Source organism: Hippocampus comes, unplaced genomic scaffold (assembly GCF_001891065.2).
Source record: "Hippocampus comes isolate QL1 unplaced genomic scaffold, H_comes_QL1_v1.1 scaffold136, whole genome shotgun sequence".
Classification (NCBI taxonomy): Eukaryota; Metazoa; Chordata; class Actinopteri; order Syngnathiformes; family Syngnathidae; genus Hippocampus; species Hippocampus comes.
In genome coordinates, this window is record NW_017805840.1 from 15,923 (window position 1) to 34,764 (window position 18,842).

General features: G+C 41.1%; 2 protein-coding genes across 8 annotated transcripts in view; both read right to left on the reverse strand.

Annotated features, from left to right (window-relative positions):
• Positions 1 to 4,929, reverse strand: part of LOC109526694 (integral membrane protein GPR155-like) — a 20,829-nt gene extending 15,900 nt beyond the window's left edge. For 3 of the 4 annotated variants that reach the window (XM_019888141.1, XM_019888139.1, XM_019888140.1), the window contains exons 1-9: positions 4,803 to 4,929; positions 4,273 to 4,481; positions 3,845 to 3,992; positions 3,390 to 3,519; positions 3,141 to 3,325; positions 2,092 to 2,244; positions 1,948 to 2,015; positions 820 to 991; positions 402 to 557 (exon numbers count right to left, since the gene is read on the reverse strand). In XM_019888141.1, coding sequence (XP_019743700.1) covers positions 402 to 557; positions 820 to 991; positions 1,948 to 2,015; positions 2,092 to 2,244; positions 3,141 to 3,325; positions 3,390 to 3,519; positions 3,845 to 3,992; positions 4,273 to 4,442 — 1,182 coding nt within the window. In that variant the 5' untranslated portion in view covers positions 4,443 to 4,481; positions 4,803 to 4,929. Of the gene's footprint in view, positions 1 to 401; positions 558 to 819; positions 992 to 1,947; positions 2,016 to 2,091; positions 2,245 to 3,140; positions 3,326 to 3,389; positions 3,520 to 3,844; positions 3,993 to 4,272; positions 4,482 to 4,802 lie in introns of those variants that run through there. The other variant, XM_019888142.1, reaches the window with a different exon arrangement.
• A 693-nt stretch (positions 4,930 to 5,622) lies between these two features.
• On the reverse strand, positions 5,623 to 17,678 carry wipf1b (WAS/WASL interacting protein family, member 1b). 4 transcript variants are annotated; one of them, XM_019888144.1, is made up of 10 exons: positions 17,573 to 17,678; positions 17,372 to 17,480; positions 10,131 to 10,228; positions 9,888 to 10,011; positions 9,441 to 9,608; positions 8,664 to 9,360; positions 8,241 to 8,341; positions 7,766 to 7,999; positions 7,558 to 7,671; positions 5,623 to 6,679 (listed from the first exon to the last, which is right to left on the reverse strand). In XM_019888144.1, the coding sequence occupies exons 1-10, from the start codon at positions 17,633 to 17,635 to the stop codon at positions 6,627 to 6,629; spliced, it is 1,761 nt and encodes a 586-aa protein (XP_019743703.1). In that variant the 5' UTR covers positions 17,636 to 17,678; the 3' UTR covers positions 5,623 to 6,626. The 4 variants fall into 4 exon arrangements, with proteins under 4 accessions (XP_019743703.1, XP_019743702.1, XP_019743704.1 ...); XM_019888143.1 differs by having other exon boundaries at positions 10,131 to 10,231; XM_019888145.1 differs by lacking the exon at positions 17,573 to 17,678 and adding an exon at positions 12,766 to 12,873 and having other exon boundaries at positions 17,372 to 17,558.
• Between the last annotated feature and the right edge of the window lie 1,164 nt (positions 17,679 to 18,842).

Sequence of the window (18,842 nt, forward strand, 5' to 3'; positions counted from 1 at the left end):
ATATATATATATATATTGTATTAAAAAGTAAATAAGTAAATTCTCATTGCAGGCAGGCCCACCATAAATCAATAAATGAATAAACAAAAATTAAGTGGATTAGTTTCACATTTCTATGTTAAAATTAAACATAATTATCAAAATGAAACACATAAATAAAATAAAGAAATAAATCTACATATTAAAACAGTAAAATGAAAAGAAAAAAACATTTTAACTTGAAAAAATATATATTAAAAAAAATTGGCAAATCAGACTGTAAATTTTGCAAATAATGTGATCTCTAATGGGGATTGAATACTTATTGAGACCTTAACCAAACATTTAATGTCTGCTTTAGAAGGGGTGGAAAAAAAGAGATCAGCTAATCTTTTAATCATTTAGTGTCTTTGTTGTCGTACCAGCGTCAGCAGGCAGATGATGCTGATGTTGAAGCTGACATTCTGAAGCTCGGCCACCAGAGGTGCGGGGTCCATCAGCGGGATGGTCAGCAGCCAGGCTGAGACGTACATGATGGGCGCCGAGAGGAAAGTGCTGATGACCATGCCGGACGTCACCTAAACAGGAACGACACAAATGGAATGTTTAAAAATGCAAACGAAATGCGAAAAAGTTTCACAATTAAATATAGTATTACAAAAAAAAAAAAAGTAGTGTCTTTTAGAATGCTAATAGGTCACATGCAATATCTGCAAGTCTGGAATCAGTCTCAACCTTAATCTTCAAGTTCCATGCGAATTTTTTAGTGACGGATTACCAAGAGTGACTGAGTCAAGTCATGTGACTCAAGTCCCGTAACTCTTGCTCTCAGCGACTCACCACCTCCAGCTCCATCCCGTAGTGTCCAGCGTAGATGGCCACACTTGGCGCAGTCGGGAAGACACCGTAGAGGAAGGCAAAGTTTGACAGGCTCGTGTGGTTGGCGCTGGTGCTGTTGACGCCCACGTCCAGAATGTCCATCATGTCTTTGCAGAACAGCGGCATCAACAGACTGAGGGGGACAAACTGAAGAGCTCAAAACCCAAAAGCCGGCATGCGCCAGAAAAGAAAAAAAAGTGGGATTGGCGCGGTCTGGTTTTGAGATGTAATTTTGTCAAAAGCTCCCTTGAGAGATCAATTTAAAAAGTCTAATTAGCATCCCAATTGATAAATACATATTAACTTTGAATAGCCTTAATAAAAATGATTAGCTTTAACCTGGAAACAGAATTATAAAAGTTAATTTTGGAGATGTGTGATTTTGACCCCACTTTCAAATTATTTATTTTGTTATTATTATTTAATCAAATAAAGTGTAGGGATAAATGTGATATTAGTGGTGTCAATTTTGTGTAATTTAGATTTGGATTTTTTTTTTCCAAATAAAAGATGACTTGATCAAATTAAATTACCGATGTAGAGATGAATATGGTATTGGTAGTGTAATGTCTCATCCAATTTAAATTTTTATTCAAATTAAAAAGAAATATTACAATTTTTAGTTAAATAAATTGAGTGAAATATATTGGACATGTCATTTTTCATTCTTATTTAAATAAAATAATTTAAAATGTTATTAATGCACATATATGATATCGGTCCCGTAAGTTTTAATGGAAATGTGATTTGTTTTTTTTTGGGGGGGGGGGCATTTTTTTTTATTTGATCATTTTAACTCAATAAGTAAATCAATCTGATATTGATGCTGTAAATATTTATGTAATTTATATTTGGAATTATTGTAGATCTGTTTTTAAAAATAAAGTAAATTAAACTTTTGAATATGTTGAGATAAACATAATATTGGTGAGAATTATGTATTGTAAATACAATTTGACGAGCTCACTGAAATGGAAAGAATTGGAAGCATAAAAGCACATCATAATGCTGGATGCTCTCCTCATCTTTCGATATTTGCCAACCACTCTAGATTTGTTTTTTTTTTTAAATATATAAATTGCCACTCACAGTTTTGCAGTGATAAGGAGAATCAACGCGACGCCGGCGTCACGCGTCAATTTCCTCAGTTGTCCAACCTGTAACACAAATATGAAGCCCTCTCAGTCATGTCCTCCTAGAAAATGCTTTGTACGAAAATGAGTATGAACCGACCATGGTGAGGCCCAGGTAGAACAAAGCGGCACCTCCGAAAGAGTTGGCTAGGCCATTGATGAACTGGGACAGCACGTCGGGGATCCTCTGGCCCAGAGCAAAATGCGAGACGATGCCCATGACCACCATGAACACGATTGGGTTCTTTAACACCTGGAGAAGAAAGTTTGAGAGTTTTAATCCTTTAATGGATAATACGTGGAACTAAATTTAAACCTCTGGTAGGCATCTCTATTTACAGCAGACCCACAAAAAAAAAAAGTCTCACGTTTGAAAACAACAAACCCTACAGTTTTGGTTTTAAGGGTCACTTTAGGCCATTTACAGGGGCCCTTCATAAAAAAGTCTTCTACTGGAATATTTTGAAAATTCAGCCTTTAATGCCATGTTTATCATCAGTGGACCCAAAAAAGTGCCATACCTGAAAAGACAAATTTTTCAGTGACCGTTTTAGGCTTCTTTAAGTCATTTCAATGGGTCCTTCCAAAAAAATATCTCTGAGTGGAATAATTTTGAAAATTCAGGCCTTGATTCCAGTCTCACGTCGCAGCATGAAATTTGGTAGGTTTGTCTATCATAAGTAGACCCATTAAAAAAAGTCCAGAAAGTTATGCCGGAAAATTTTGGTTTAAAGTCACCATTTTAGTCTCGTTTTGTGTATTTCCATCATCCTTCAACACGAACATTGTTTATCACACAGGAAAATTCATCCCTTCAAGACAGTTTCGTCTAGCAACATAAATTTGGTAGGTATGTTTGTTAAGAAAAGACCCATAAAAAAGTATCAAAAGGCCCTGCACAAAAATACTCAGGAAATCTGCCATTCGGTTTTAAAGAAGTCATTTTAGGCACCTTTCAGATAATTTCCAAGGGTCTTTCAAGGGTTTAATTGCTACCAAATTTGGACCGTGTTTTAAAGACAAATGGGCAATGCTAAATTGTGGCACTCTCTTGCCTATGTCATTTAGTGTAGGTGCGTCATTACGACAAAGATTTTGATGATTCTTTTGACGATTTGGCATCGATCAAGACCGACAGCGATGTAGTACCTGTAGAGTGACAACACCCAACACTCTGGCCGTGCTTCGCTCCACATGGGGGTCGGTCCGCCTCCTCCATCTCTGCACCTCGCATAGGGCAAAGCCGATGGGATTGAGCAGCATGAGCGACACGGGGGCCACCAAGTAGATGTACTGCAGGTACTCCGGGTATGTGCTCCGATACAAAGCATCCACTGGAGAAAGACAACTTCTAAGTAGGAACTCGAGTACTACACATGTGTTTGTGCGGGACCTCACCTATGGGATAGCCCAAGGCAAAGTCGTTGCTTTGTGTGGCAAAGATGGCGTACAGTCCGGCTTTGCCGTACCTGTTTTCCGGACTGGCAACCATCAGCGTGAGAACACACACCAGGGTGAACACAGCCACCTACACACAAAAAGTTTTTTTCAATGTTGATTATCAATTTACTATACAAAGATCTCATGATGCATCACAGTATAAGACCATAATAATATTTCTTGTTTTATGCAGATGATGGAGAATATATGCCTGTGGGTAGTGTGATATGCTCTGCCTGACTGTCAGCTGGAGTCCTTGGGAGTGCTTTCATTTTGTATTTGTGTCAGTGTGTGACTGTCTCGTTCAAGAAGCGGCTAACATGAGTGCATCGGCAACTGTGGCTTCCCTTGCCCATATGCGAGGGCATTCCAGTACCTTAACTGATTCACTTTACTCCAGAGTAGAAGCTGACCTTGGCAACCAAGATGCTCCACAGGAAGGACCAGATGACGTCGCCAAACTCCAACAGCACCATATTTTTGAACAGCAGAGCCGGGAGGGCAAATTTCGACACAAAGTTGCCCAGACCCTTTGCTTGGTTTTCGGTGATCACATCAGCCCTGTGTGCAGGGCAACAAACCCTCAGATGACACATTCAGTTCTTATTCCTCAAGTTTTTATTTTTATTTCAGACCACGAATCAATATTTACTTATTGTGGAAAATTCTGGCCACCCCGGATTGCATTGTTTCTTCAGGTATAATGGACTCGTTAAATTGTCCAAGCATAAAAGAATTGTATTATTACAAAAGAAAATGTTTTTTGTTGTTTATTTGAACGAATCCAGTCATTTATTTTGCTTCTGAAATTACAGTGTTATGAGTAGTTCGCAAATGTTACCTGCCAGCTATGTATCCACACAGGATAATGCCAAAGCACTCGAGCAGGGCAGGGAACAGTTTATCGATGGACATATGAGGCCCGGCACCAGCGCCACCACCAGGGATCGTCAGGGAGCCATGAGAGATGTTCTTCCCGTGGATGACCACATATCTGCCGCCTGTCTCCATAGTGACGGCCGGAGCTGCCTTAGGAGGGAGTTGAACACCCTGGAGAGATGAACGAGGCGAACATAACGGTGAGCTTGGTTCTCGGTATGTTAGCACACGAGTCGTTTCAGTCACTGGTAGGACATAAATGAGAGCCCAAAACGTGTGTTGCCAAACTAAACGCATTACTTATAAATTAATTAAAACGTTTTAAACGGAACTACATGAACAGATATTTTAGCCTCATTAGCTGCTGTATGCTAAAAACATCAGGGCACGTCAGACCATACCGACGTCCACAGCGTTGATTTATCTCTATTTTAAGTAGTTGGCACAACATAATACCCACAAATATTTCAGTTTCTGGGTTATAAAGCTTACCCTTGTTATCTAAATCACCATCTTCTCCGTGAAATGTCTTGCTCGTTGTGAAGGTTCACTGTATTTCCTTCGGGAGAACAGCAGTAGGGTATTTCTGAATCTGACAGCTGGAAGTGACTGACAGGCGACTGGTCCAATCGGCCGTGAAAGGCGAATCCGCATCCCTCTTCGATTGGATGGAGGCGAGGTAAGGGCGTGGCGTGAGGTGACCGTGGATCATGTGACATTGTCGATCGACAGACAAAAATAACGGAGTAATAGTACATGGTGAATGGTGCTTTCAAACGTCATCGGTCTTTTTGGTTTCAGCAATGTTGGTGACTCATTCATGCCAGATAAGCACGCGATTGATGATGGAATATGGTGCTTTTTTTGTAAGCGACGTTTTCAATTAAAACTATTTCAATCAATTAATTTTCTTTTTAACCGTGATAGATCTATGAATGGTGTTTTTCCACACGTTATCTGACTTTAAGTTCAATTTTTAATGGATAACTGTGTGATAGATTGATAGGTCAAATGTAAGCCGTTTCAATCAGGTTTTTGTAGAAAACCGTGTGCCAGAGAATGAATGGCGCTTTCACAAGGTGTGATTTTTCAGTTTCAAATCAAGTTTTTGTGGTGTAGTGTTATAATCATGAGTTGCTTTCAAATCTTTTTTCTTGTTCCAATCAGGTTATCATTGATGAAATGATAACCTGATTATAGTGAATGATGCTTTCAAACACAACCAGACTTAACAGTTTCAGCATGATTTTCATGTTTAACTGTAAAATTGATTGATAGATTGGTTGCAATACAAATCAGGCATTAACCAAAGTAAAGCACAAACATATCGGCTCCTTTTATTTACTGATGTCAACTTCTGACTGTCTTTAATCCCCCACTGTATTATTACTGGATGTGAAAAAGCAGGGGTCTCCAAATCCAGTCCTCGAGGGCCACTGCCCTACAACATGTTTTAGATGTTTCCCTCCTCCGACACACCCGATTCAAATGATCAGCTCTTCAGCAAAGTCCGTAGAAGCCTGATCCTGGTCATTTCAATCAGATGTCTTGGTGGAGGGGAACATAAAACATGCAGGGTGGTGGCCCTCAAGGACCATACTTTGACACCCATGTTGTAAAGAAACAAAACAACACTTAATAATACTGCACAGTTTCGGTAAGAACAACTTTACGACTCTCGTTAACCATACAAAAAGAAACAGGTCGTTCATTATCGAACATGGCGCCTTCAAACAAAGAAAAATCAGTGCTGTTGTTGCAGCCGAGCGCAATATCATCCAAGTCGTGGATGGGAATTAAAGAGTGTGTGCTCCAGTGAAAATGGAGGGTAAAAAAAAAAAGTACCATTCAGAAATGCAAAGACATACGAATAAGTAAACATACTGAAAAGGCACACGTGGCTGTTGGTGAAATTGGACATTGCATTTGTCCCGATGCAGCAGCGGTTGCAGGGCCATTCAGACTCATTCCCACTTTTTAGAGGTGGGCACTCGAGCAAACATTATTTTATCTAAGGCACTAATGGGAATGAACCCCTGGCTTTCTCTTTGAGGCACAAAACTTTAAATATTCGTACCCTTATAAGAAAAAAAAAATCCCCTGAGGAAGCTGATTGATGTGACATTCATTTTGTGCTCACTAATGGCCTCAGGATACAAAACTCATGCAAGGGTGGAGTTTGTGAGGGATAATTAAATGTGAGAATCTTGTGGAAGTGGAACACGTTATGACTGGTGGCTAAAACTTCTCCAATGAAACATTTAACATTTATTATTGTTTTAACACTGTTCCTCAGGTCCGCTTGGCAAGTCTTCTTCACCTTGGTATTGGAGGAAGAGGAGGAGCCCCTCTTTCCTTTTTACCTGAACCTGCAAAAAAGAAAATAACTTTAAACAGAGTTGTTTAGTAATCAAAAAGTGGTCAATTTAAAAGACGTACGTCAATTTTTTTTGTGGAAAAAAGATTTTGACAGTAACGCTAACACAGCTTCCGACGCTGTGAGCTAACCCGGGAAGCTTATGTTGGAGGGAAAGTTGGAAGCTAATGTTGATGCTAATTTTGGAAGCTATAATTTATATTAGATTACCTGCAAAGTATTATTAAAGGTAACATACAAACATCAGAGCTAATTTTAGAGGTTGGAGTTGAGATTTCTATTGGAAGCATTGGAGGCAAGGTTGGAAGCTAATGAAGATGCTAATGTTGGATGCTAAGAATGGAAAATAATATAACAAGCCAACAATGAAACTATGATTCAAGGTAACATTGAAGCTAACATTAAATGCTAGCATAGGTAACGGCGAAGCTAACATTGTAAAGTAATGTTAGGGTTAACAAGCTTCTCTTTTTTTTTTTTCTCAGCACAAGAAGCTTTCTACCCAATGAGAAAAATGTCGTCCTTTTACCAGAATAAAGCTGATATACTTGGAGAATGAAGTAGTGTAGTAGTGTTTTCATATTGTGTCATAATTTGAATAAAACCTTATGACATCAAAGTTGCGAATTTCCCAGACTAGAGGACTGAAGTTACCTTGATGAAGCATGAACTATTATGGTACAAAAAAAATATATATTTTTTTCCTCCTAAAATTGGTTAGTTAAAAAATATTTAAGTATTTATTTTGGGTAATAAATTGATTTATTGTGAATAATAAAATAAGAATATTTCACAAATACATTAACACTTTCTTTACACTGCCAACATGTCATGCTGGGTTGAAGTCACAATGCATACTGTTGGACCGACCTCTGCCTTCGTTCTTGCTGATCTTGCTGGGGTACGTCTTGTGAAAGTGCTGATAGGGCTCGGGTGGAGGCAGGTCTGAGACAGGGTGGAAAGTGAACCGACCCTCCCAATCATCTGCGAGAATGGGGAAAATCCCATTAATTTTATCGAACAGTGGGACAAGCTAAAAGCCGTAACAGCAACATTAACAGTTACTCTGAGTACTCACCATGTATCTGGTTGTGGTGCGAGTTCTGGAAGCCGTTGCCCATGGGTGGTGGCGGTGGCGGGGGGGCACCGCCCCCACCTGTTCCCGGTCTGTCCGGAGGTAGAGGTGGCCTACCTCCGGGCCCGCCCCGCGAGTTATCCGACCCCGACCGCCCGATTGGAGAATGTGCCGGTGATGACCTCATGCTGACGCCGCCCACGCTACGACCTGAAGGGGGAGGCGGGGGAAGGGGGCCTGTGGAGATAACATCGGAAGCTAATTTCAAAAGCTAACGTTTGAAGCTAACATTGGAGGACACGTTGGAAGCTAACGCTGGAGACAACAAAGGAAGCTAACATTGGAAGCATTAAAAATGAACTGGAATCTAATGTTGACCCTAAATTCAGAAACCAACGTTCATGGCAACGTGATGCTAACGTGATAGTGTCCACAGCAGCCCTATACATTTTTCTGACATCATATGGACTCTGCCAACCTGTGCGCCCTGATGATTGGTTTCGTCCAAATGAAGGTGGCCTCTCATTGGGTGGGGGAGGGAGGGGTCCGGACCGCAGATGGGGAGAAGAGCCACAAGTGCTGGAAAAGAATGGCAACATTACAACACTGATAAGAGGACCCATACACGATTATATTATGAGCAAGAATGACAGGACACCTTTTGCCCTCTCTAAATCAGCTCAACAGATATTCTCATTCGTCAGAATGTGCCATGATTGGCAGTTGGCCAGTCCAGAATGTACTTCGCTTCCCCTCATCAAGTCTTTCCTTAGTCTCAAAAGGAGAATTGAAGTGACAAAACTGTCCGTAGGTGTGAAGAGAAGCGAAAGCTTGTTTGTCTCTATGGCTATGTGGACAAGCACTATGTAGAAAATGGACAGATGTTTGAGTTTTGGCGCACCTGAGTGAAGTGTTTCTTTGGGGTAGACGAGGCGTGCAATGATCCTCCCCGACAGCGGGTGTCGGGGGCAAGGGAGGTGGGCCCGGTCGCCCTGGCGGGAGAGGCGGCGCGCCCCCTCCGGAGCGAGAGGAGATAGAAGATGGTGGTTTGGAATTGACGGCAGGAGGCGGGGGAGGAGGCATGTCACGGGGCATGGACGGCCGGTGCCCTCCAATCGGGGCCGGCGGAGGCGGGGGCCGGTCGTCGGGAAGTGGCGGTCGACCCCCGGGAGTTGGAGGTAAGGGTGGCCTGCTGTTAGTCGGAGGCGGCGGCGGCGAAGAGGCGCTCGGCCTCGAGGAACCACCTGGGGGAGGAGGCAGGGGCCCGTGCCGTCCTGGGGGAAGACTCGGGGGCGGTGGTCCTGATGAAGGGCTCGATCTGGGTCCCGTAGGAAGGGACGGAGGGTGTGGGCCCCCGCGGGGACTGAAGTTCTGGTTGGGTCGAGGCGTGTTGGGGATGGGAGGGGGGACACCCCCTGGAGTGTCTTGCCTTGAGGAGAGATTTGTGCGGTTCTTGGGAAGATCGGGAACCCCACCGCGAACGCCAGATGGCCCACCCGGGAGCTTGGGAGGACCAGTGACATGGCCCCCACCGAAGGGGCTGGGGCTCCCACCGAAGCGACTTGGGGGGAGTGCGGGTCCTCTGTTGGGTCCAGAGTCTGAAGGAGTGAGTGAAACATTAACTCAATACAAAAAGCAATTGTTTTATTATTTATATCTTTTGTTTGATTTGTTTTACCGTTGGAATCTCGGTTAGCTGCAGAGCGCAGTTTTGGCATCCCGCCTGCAAATAGGCCTCCTAAACCAGCAGGAGCACCACCACCAAATCCCCCACCTGAACTTCCACCTCCACCTCCACCTCCACCTGAACCTCCTCCTGAACCGCCACCTCCTCCTCCTTTCGGTTCTGGGATACAAGCAAGTCATAATTTATACTTGTGTTCAGTATATTAATACCTATAATGTACCTATTCTTTATCCTCTGTGAAGAATGATGAATAATACTCCTGTGTATCATATTTAATGTTTATACATCTCTAACATAGCATATTTAATGATTGAATGTTGAATATTTAGATTATATTTAATGACCTGGATACCTTTAATGTCTCAAATTTACATAAATGCCCAATGTCCCATACATATTTCCCGAACATTTAATGCCCTCATGCGGCATATTTCTTACTGTCCAGCAGGGGGCCACTCCGATCATTGGTGACCGCCTTTTTGAGTCTGGTTCCTTTACAAATGTCGGACAACAGGGCATTGCGTCCCTTCTGCTCTCCGCGACTCGGCCTCTCTGTGTTGGCCTGTAACCGCCACAGATGATGTGCACAAGTTAGAACCGTGAGAAGAGTGTCCAGCATCTAGCTCCACATACATCCCAAAAATATATAGGTTATTGATAAGGATTGTTTTTGTAGCTTACATGTGCCAGGCTGGGAGGAGGAGGGGCTCCCGGGGGCGGCGGGGGTGGCGGGGCAGGCATCTCTCCACGTTTAGGCGGTCTGCACTGGACGCTGCACCCTGCTTGACAAAACGATTTGACACAAGGCAAATTGTTTTGGTCTTCTTTAAATGAGCCGTTATCAATCTTCAAATTTTTACAATAGTGGAAAATGAGCCTGGGAGTTAATATTGTCATGGTAATGGCAACTCGGACTGATAAATATCACATTAACTCTGCACTTCCTGTAAGCTGCTGACAAACAGGAAGTGCATCTTTACAGGAAGTGCATCTCAACACTGCATAGGGTTTTCCACCATTGACGTGGCCTATAACCTATACAACATTTTTTTTTTTAATGCTGATTATTTTAAACCCACCAGACTCACACTAAGTGAGTTTGGTTAAAACTAAGCACATGACTTTTGAGCACTTTAATCAGGATGCGGCAACGCTCGGCCCATTTCCTGCAAGCCGTGACGAAACGGTGCATGTGAGGACATCAGGCAGGAAGTGCAAGCGTCCATTTTGATACCTTTCTCATCCTGTCTTGTTGGATTACAATTTATACTCACACGTGGCTCACTGGAGGACTTTCTCGTGGCATACTCACACAAGAAACATGCATGGTCTTTTCCTAACTCAATTCATAGACTCCTCTGTAAAATGACCAAACTGGAGTGAGCCGTCTCTGGTTCTCGGTGGCTCAAATGATTACTGTTCAAAAGTATCCAACATGCTTTGGCAACATCTGGAGTGGCGTGTCAGAAAAGAATTTGAAAATAATTGTGAATTCAAGTTGAAGAAAAAAAAAAAGACAAGTGATGAAAAAGTTGCCAAGTCGACTCAACTTTTGAAAACTACTTCCTCTCTTTTTGCAGCCAGGTTATGAGCAGATACATTGCACATCAGCAGGGATGCGCCTTGACCTGAGGACGCCCCCCCCCCCCACACACACACACACATATAAAAATAAATAAATAAAAATCTGGATAAATGAACTCCAATGAATGGATACAATTGATGAATTAGAACCATCCAAAGTTAAAATATACACATGACTAGCCGTACAATGTAAAGTGACACCACTGACATGTTGAGTGCATCTCTTGAAGTCACATGCACACTGACATTTGCACACTGTGATCAGCTGTGAACACAGGGCCTCAATTGTGCATGTGGTCTGTGCGTGTGTGCGTGTGTGTTTGTGTGTGTGTGTGTGCGCGCGCGTGCGCACACGTGTCCAACGGCAATAACAAACGGTCCAATTGTTTCCTTTCTCAAGTCTGCGATACTTTCCCCTCTCTGTCTTCCAGACTTTTTCAGATGTACTTAAAGCAGCTCAAAGAAGCAACTGTTTGTTTTGATGTTGCTACAAGATAGTTGATAAGTATCATTTACTTGAATTTGCGACATGGAAAAAAAAAAAAAAAAAAAAAGGCACCGAGATGAATCATTTCAAACTTTTTTCCTCCACCATTAATGGGACCTTGAGCCACTAGAACACAAATGGGAAGATATTAAACAGTCTATTTAGGGTTTTGCAAGCAATGGCTATTTGAACACAAACGGTGCAGCAACATGCAGTCAGACAATATACTAATAATCAAACTCGCAACTCAACTGTATTTATAGAGCACTTTCAAAGGTAAACACTTGATTCTTTATCCTCTGTGAAAAACGCCTAATATTATTGCAGCTTACTGAGCAGTTGTGACCGTCTCCTTCATGAACTGTATATATGCATGCATGTATTACACTGAACCCTGGTGGCCTAGTCGCACACACACCAGAAGGAGCCGCAGAACAAGAGAAGAAAAACAAATGTCATTTCAGATGTCTTAAGCCCAGCGAAGCCAGAAATGTTGGCGGTGCAAGAAGTGTGCTGCTGAGTGGCTAAGCTAACATCCTGTGTGACTGCACACGTACACACAAGCACACACCAGCAGATGTGCTGTGTAATTTGACCTGACGTCTGTTCCTCATTGACTCAAACCGTAAAACAGAAACATTCCACTTCTGAACATGCATTGGAGTGGTTTTTAATCATAAATGTACCCAATATTTTCTGAGTTTCTTTACATTTGTTGCCCATACGAGTAAAGCGATAAGAAGAGGAGGGAGATGCTTCACTTTTGTGTTTTGATGGAAATTAACACAACAACGAAAAAAATGGAATCGTGTGGTATTTTGGCTTGCATAAGAGCTATCAGTCTTAAAGCAGCAGGACATTGAGAACTATTTATTAATATATATGAGACATTTTTATTTAACTGCTTTGTTGTGTGGATTTGTTCATGTTAATGAGCATTTTAATTGATTAGACTAAAAGATTGAAAGATTGATCTCATTTGACTACATAAAATATTTTGGGTTATCTATTATATAGTCATTTCTTATTTTACTGCCTAGATTTTCATTTTATTTGACAAACACATTTTACATCATATTGTTTTAAAAAAATTTAAAAAAAGACAATATATCAGGAAAACATTAAATTTCAAAAAGCTGCATCAACTTGTTCTTGTTTCTCTGCCAAAAAAGATTTTTTTAAAGGCTTTTTTCTAATCCAGTAATGTTCTAGTTCTGAATATTTACGATTTCTATCCGTACTCACTCAATCTGCGTCCATAGAAGAAGGAGCAGGATGTTGAGAAGACAATAGAAGAAGCACCTCGGTTCCGTCCTCATGAAAATGCAAAGTGTGAGCAGCAGCCACATGCAGCTGAAAAGAAAAAAAAAGCAGAAGATGAGCGATTGCTAGAATGTTTTTAAAAAAATTAAATAAATAAAGATGCCCCTCCCCAAGCACAACTTGGACTTCCTGTAAGCGCAAAAGACTTGACATGCTGCACGCGCACTTCCTCTTTTTCACTTCCCCAACTGAGCCTTCTTTTCATCTGCAATACATCCGTTTGTTTTTTCATTTTTTTTAAATATTTTATTATATTTTTATTATATTTTACTTTATTATAATTTTTATACATTCAGATTTATAATTATTGTTGTATTATTTCTGTTAGTGTTTTATTTCATGCATTATGTTGTGCACACACACTTGTAAATGTGTATTATTTCTCCTTTCATTTTTTATAGCTTGTTCTTTGTTGTGATTAAATGTAGTTTTTTTTATATTCATTTAATCGTCTTTTGAATATCTATCATTACATTGGTCTGTCAAGAAAATACACACACTGAAATCACACATCACATACCGCATGGTCAGTGACAACATAAGCCAAGACTTTGAATGAATGCGTCAAAAGTGAAAGTGATCGAAGAATGAATTTGGTGGAGAGAAGCCCAACGGTGCCATGCTCACTTCAGAGCAGGCTTCCTGTCACTTCCTGTCCTCTCAGCATCGCACTTCCTGCTTCGCATACTCATCACCACAATGTCACACTGTGTGCTCGTGTGTGTGTGTGTGTGTGTGTGTGTGTGTGTGTGTGTGTGTGTGTGTGTGTGTGTGTGTGTGTGTAGATGTGGCGGTGTCTGTGGGGTCTGTGTGTGTGTGCGCGTGTCAGTCATGTCCACTGAGGAGTAAAACCAAACCTGTCCAAGCTAGCGCTAACAATAACCAGGCCGCTACAGTGTAGCACGAAGCTAATGCTGCGTGTATAAACGGTCATTCGTCACAGAGCCTCGGCTAACCAAACTAACGCGTGACAGGAATACAACGCTCAAGGGGGCGAAGCTGTCCAGCCTGCTCCGTTTACTGCCACACAAATGTAAAAAGAAGCTAACCACTGGCTTTGTTCAAAATAAAAAGGTGGCTCGCACATCATTTGATAACTGCCAGACAGATGATCATGATGGCGTCGGAAGTGTTACTTTTCCAGTTTTTGCTGAAAAAGGCAGTTTAATTTACTCAAAAAAGAGGAATTCCGTTTCTTCTTATTTGCTGAGCCGCATCAGCAGCTCTATAACTGTGACTTCATTGTGCCGGCTAACATGATGAGGTCATCATACAGAGACATGTCAACCGGTTATAAATAAAGCGAAGGAAAACTGAAGACTTTTGTGTAGTCGACGGATAGGTGATTACTCTCTTTCGAACTTATTTATTGGATGCATTTTTTTATAGAATTGAATGCTGGGTGACGATGTCACCAACGCGATATCTAAAAATTGCTCATAGCAATTCCTTGACAGCCATAATGTCGTAATGGGCATTCAATCCAATTCCATGTGAAAAATCTATTAGAAAAATGAACTCAATTAATTATTTTCAGTATGTATTCATATCGATATCTCAATATATCAACTTTGCCAAGGCCTCTGTCAAAGGGTTGGAAAAGTAGGCTGCTGGTGCAAGGGACGCCCAAAGACAGCTAGCATACTCATGCTTGAAATATGAATGCCACACTCTGACATGGAACATCTCAAGCGTGGAAGAAAAAAAAAAAGATAACAGCAACAACAACTCAAATATGGTTGAGGAATGTTGCAGTTGCTTGACTGCTTCTTTCACATTTGTTTTTTGTTTTTTTTTTGTTTTTTTTACACAGAAGGCATCGTCACACTTTTCCCTTACTGATGCTGCTGGCATGTTACAAACATACACAGTACGTTACTAAATGCCAGAAGCCACCATTAAATTTGTCATTTGAGGTCACGCAAGTGGTTTGTTAGTTCCTGGTCCGTGAGGCGGTGACGAACGCATGGATGGTGCCATCATGATTCGGGGAGGGTTGGACACTTCCGTTGATGCCATCAAATGAGCAACAAAACTAGGTGACAGACCGTTCTCTCATGTCTCCATTAGGAATCCTCAAAGGGAATCTTAGAGTATAAATAATAATAATAACAATAACAACTTTGTCAACTTGTTCATTCTCCATTTTATTGATCTCAATGACGTATCCTCAAAGAGTGATTATCTTTATTTTTAGTTTGATTGAATGTTTTGGTTCACGCCTTGTTCTCATTACATCGGGTGTTTTCAAATGGTAGTTTTTCTTTATCATTTTCTTTGTGACAGTTCAGAAAATGAAAATGTTTAAGACTCAAAAAAAAAAATTTTGTGAAATTAATACATGGTCGGAATTTTGGGTGACGATTTCGACAGATGGACGGACAGACACTAGACAGCACTCCAACACACCCTGGTAACTTCCTAGTTCATAGTTGATACGAGTGTGGAAGAAAATTATTAGTCATACCTGGGTCAAAGTCAAAAATTTGACCCAGGTATGACTGATTTGAAGTTCACTACTGGAACATTGTGTCGTAAAGTACACGATCACGGACTCCATCGACGTCTATATCGGCATCACGTTTTGTTAATGTGAGCAAGACGCATTCGAGTGCAAGAGATGGTCTCGTCTCACCCTCTCCCGTGTATTCATTTTGGCTCGCGTTTGGACTTTGAGGCCAAACCAAATGCGTTCCTGCACTCATTTGTTCCCTTCATCGCTTCGCAGTCTTTCCGAATCAGCCGGTGGAAAGAAAAATGACGGGAAAATGCTTCAGCCGTCTGAAAACAATCCAAGACAATTGCTCCCGTAACAAGCAGAGAGGATTCCCCAACAGCTCGGTCACAAAGCGTGCAAATAGCAAGATAGCAGCCATGAGCGCATTGTCCAAACAATGCAAAACCGTTAGTATTTCACATTTGATTTCACGCAGTGTCAGGATGCACCGGTAATCACTTTTTCCACACCGGGTAGCCTACTAGCAGATGATGACTGAAAAATCAATCAAGTCATCAATAAACCCAGTTATGTTTCAAAGGAGAGATCAGTCGTCGGATGACTTTTTCAGATGCAACTCAGAGATGATGAAAAACTTAAGTGAAAAGGATGCTTTTTTTTTTTTGGTTGAGTTTTTTTAGGTTGACTCAAGGTTTCTGATTTTATTGAATTGTTTTTGTTTTTTTTTACTCATTTGTGCTTTCTGTTTATATTTCTTTGAGTAAGCTCATGATACTGTAATACAAATAAGTGATTTTATTTATTTTTTTGGTGGTCCAAATTTGCAATCGTAAATTAACAGCAACTTTTCTGGGCAGGGTACGACTTTGAGATGACTCAAAAAAATTTGATGACAATTTCTAATGTGTGCAGAGTGCTCTCTTGTTTTTGCTTTTGTTTACTCGTTTGTCATATTTGTTTACATTTCTTTTAGACCACGTGATAACTGGTGATAAACAAATTTTTGGGTCACTTCAAAATGCCGTAAATTATTTTTTTGTACATTAGAAATTGCAAACAGCAATGAACCAAATGAATCCACATGCGCGTGAGATTTTACATAATTTTGGGTCGGGATACAACCTCTCCAAAAAGTTTTGATGCCGATTTCTCATGCCAATCACAATGAAACTAACCGCCTGCAAGACCTCACAAAATTAGCTGAAAATGACAAATTCTGAATTTCTAGTGTGCAGAAAGTGTACATTACAAATCTTTATTGGAATGCTGTAGGTTTTTTTTTTTTTTTTACTCATTTGCATGTTTTGATTACATTTATTTGGGCAACACCATAATAATACCGAAGACTTTTTTTTTTTTTGCGTTCACAAGACTTGCTATCGTTCTTTTACACTTTAAAAATCGAAAATTGCAACAACCCCAATCCAATTTCACGAATCACTCAAGAACCCTCTCCTGTCTGTTAACTTTGGCTCATGTTTGATTTTGAGAGCCAAAACAAATGCGTTTCACTCTCGTTTTTTCCCTTCGTCAATAACTCAGAAAAGTGATTCAAAATGCCACTTTTAACTAACACCAAGCCACTTTGATCCTTCAAAAAAAAAAAAAAAAGGACAAGCAACGTTTCTACTGTGCACAGAGGACATTTCATTAGGCACGTGTAATGGGTGATCGAAAAGTTGTTCGGCACTCTCCCGCACTTCATTAGTTGATATACCGTGCTATGCTTTTGATTTTCTTCCCGAAAGTTGTCACAAGGCGCTCAGCTGGAAGAGCGTTTTCTGTCAAACAGGATGCACGCTCACACACATTCCACGTAGTGATGTGCAAGCAGCAAGCAGATATAAAGAACTCTTTGAGCCTGATAATCAAAACCAAATGTGAACGCAATGCAGCGATCGTCCAAACAAAACAGTTACACGCAGGCTCATTTAAAAACACACACACACACACACACACACACACACACACACACACACACACACACACATTTTCGGGCATTTTATAAGACGAAGTGGGTTAATAAAAAAATAAAAAATTTAAAAAAAAGGAAAAGGGTCATCAACCAACCTGGGCCTGCAGCCAAGATACACGCCTCGCTGAGCTTTCGAAGCAAGTCGTCTCCTTCTTCTCCTTCTTTGCTGTAAACAAGCCCCGCAGTCCGAATCACTGCCAGCTGCTGCTTGAAGGAGGAGGAAGAAGAGGAGGAGGATGACAAGTCTTCATCATGTGCGCGCTACTTCCTCGCTAACGTGACTTTGCGTTACTCACCGACGCACGAGCCAGGGAGGCGTCACGCAACGTCAAAGTGGGATTTATGTCTGAAGGGGGCATGTGCGTGTGTTGAATGCGTGCAGTCAATGGTCAAGTCTGCAGAGGGCGGGGACAGCTGCTCCTCTTCCTCCTTCTCTTCCTCCTTCTACTGCAGAAGAAGTCGGTCCTCTCCCCGCGTGTGGGCGCGCGCGCGCGCGTGTCAGGGATTTAATCTATGATAAGAGCCTGTTTATCTATTTAGGACACACACCCCGATGAAGCAAAACGGTGTAATAACTGACAGGTCCGCTTCTCATGTTTTTCAGTCAAGATTTTGTGTTTAGTATTTTTTTTAATTCTTTGTACGGTAAACCACTATCCAACATCAGTAACGACACACACACACACACACACACACACACACACACTTCGTTTTGGACCGCTGGTAAAACTACAAAAACTCAGCGCTTCCGCTGCATGTTTTGAAAGGCGAAAGTGGTGCTATCTAGTGGACGGTTTTATCATGGTAGGCTAATTCAAAGTCCCTGTAAAGTGAAAATAAAAATGTTCGCAAAGAACAGCGTTGATACAAATCGTGCCAAAGTTTGAACGAATACAAAAAAAAAAAAAATCACCGATTTTTATGAAATTAGCTTCAAAATGGTGACAAATCAAAATGTTCTGTTAGCTTTTAGACCCTGTTGACGTGTTCACTACATGGACTGAAAACATGCCCGGCTCCACTTTCAGGTGTCACTCAGATACATTTGCACTGCCTTCTATAGTGTGTATACAACATATGTAATGGTAAAAATATGTCCGCTTAAAGCCCCCGTGGCTGGAATAAATCTCACCTACCCTTTGACCACAGGTGCGAGCCACCAGCTAGCTTGCGGCTTAAACTCTTTCTGGATGCTGTAGAGGTCAAAATGGGCCAAGTTATTGTATTAGGTGAGGCCAGGCACTTCTAAACATGTTTTGCAGCGCTCCATGTAAATAGTGTAGTTGTTTGTTTTTATGTTTTGTTGTGCATGTGTCTGTGATGTCTTTGATAACGACAGAAATGTACAAAGGAACAAAATGTGGTTTACAGAGAAGAATGATTTCAGATGTTGAAACATTTTCATATTGTCAGTGGCTAATAATATTGATACTTTTTAGGAATAATATTTTTGATGGACACGTAGGCCTACTATGCTTCTGTGGGTTACTTTTTTTTAGTTTGTACTTTAAAAAAAAATAAAAGTTAGCAAAGAAATCGAGAAAGGTTTGAATGTCTTTCAAATGT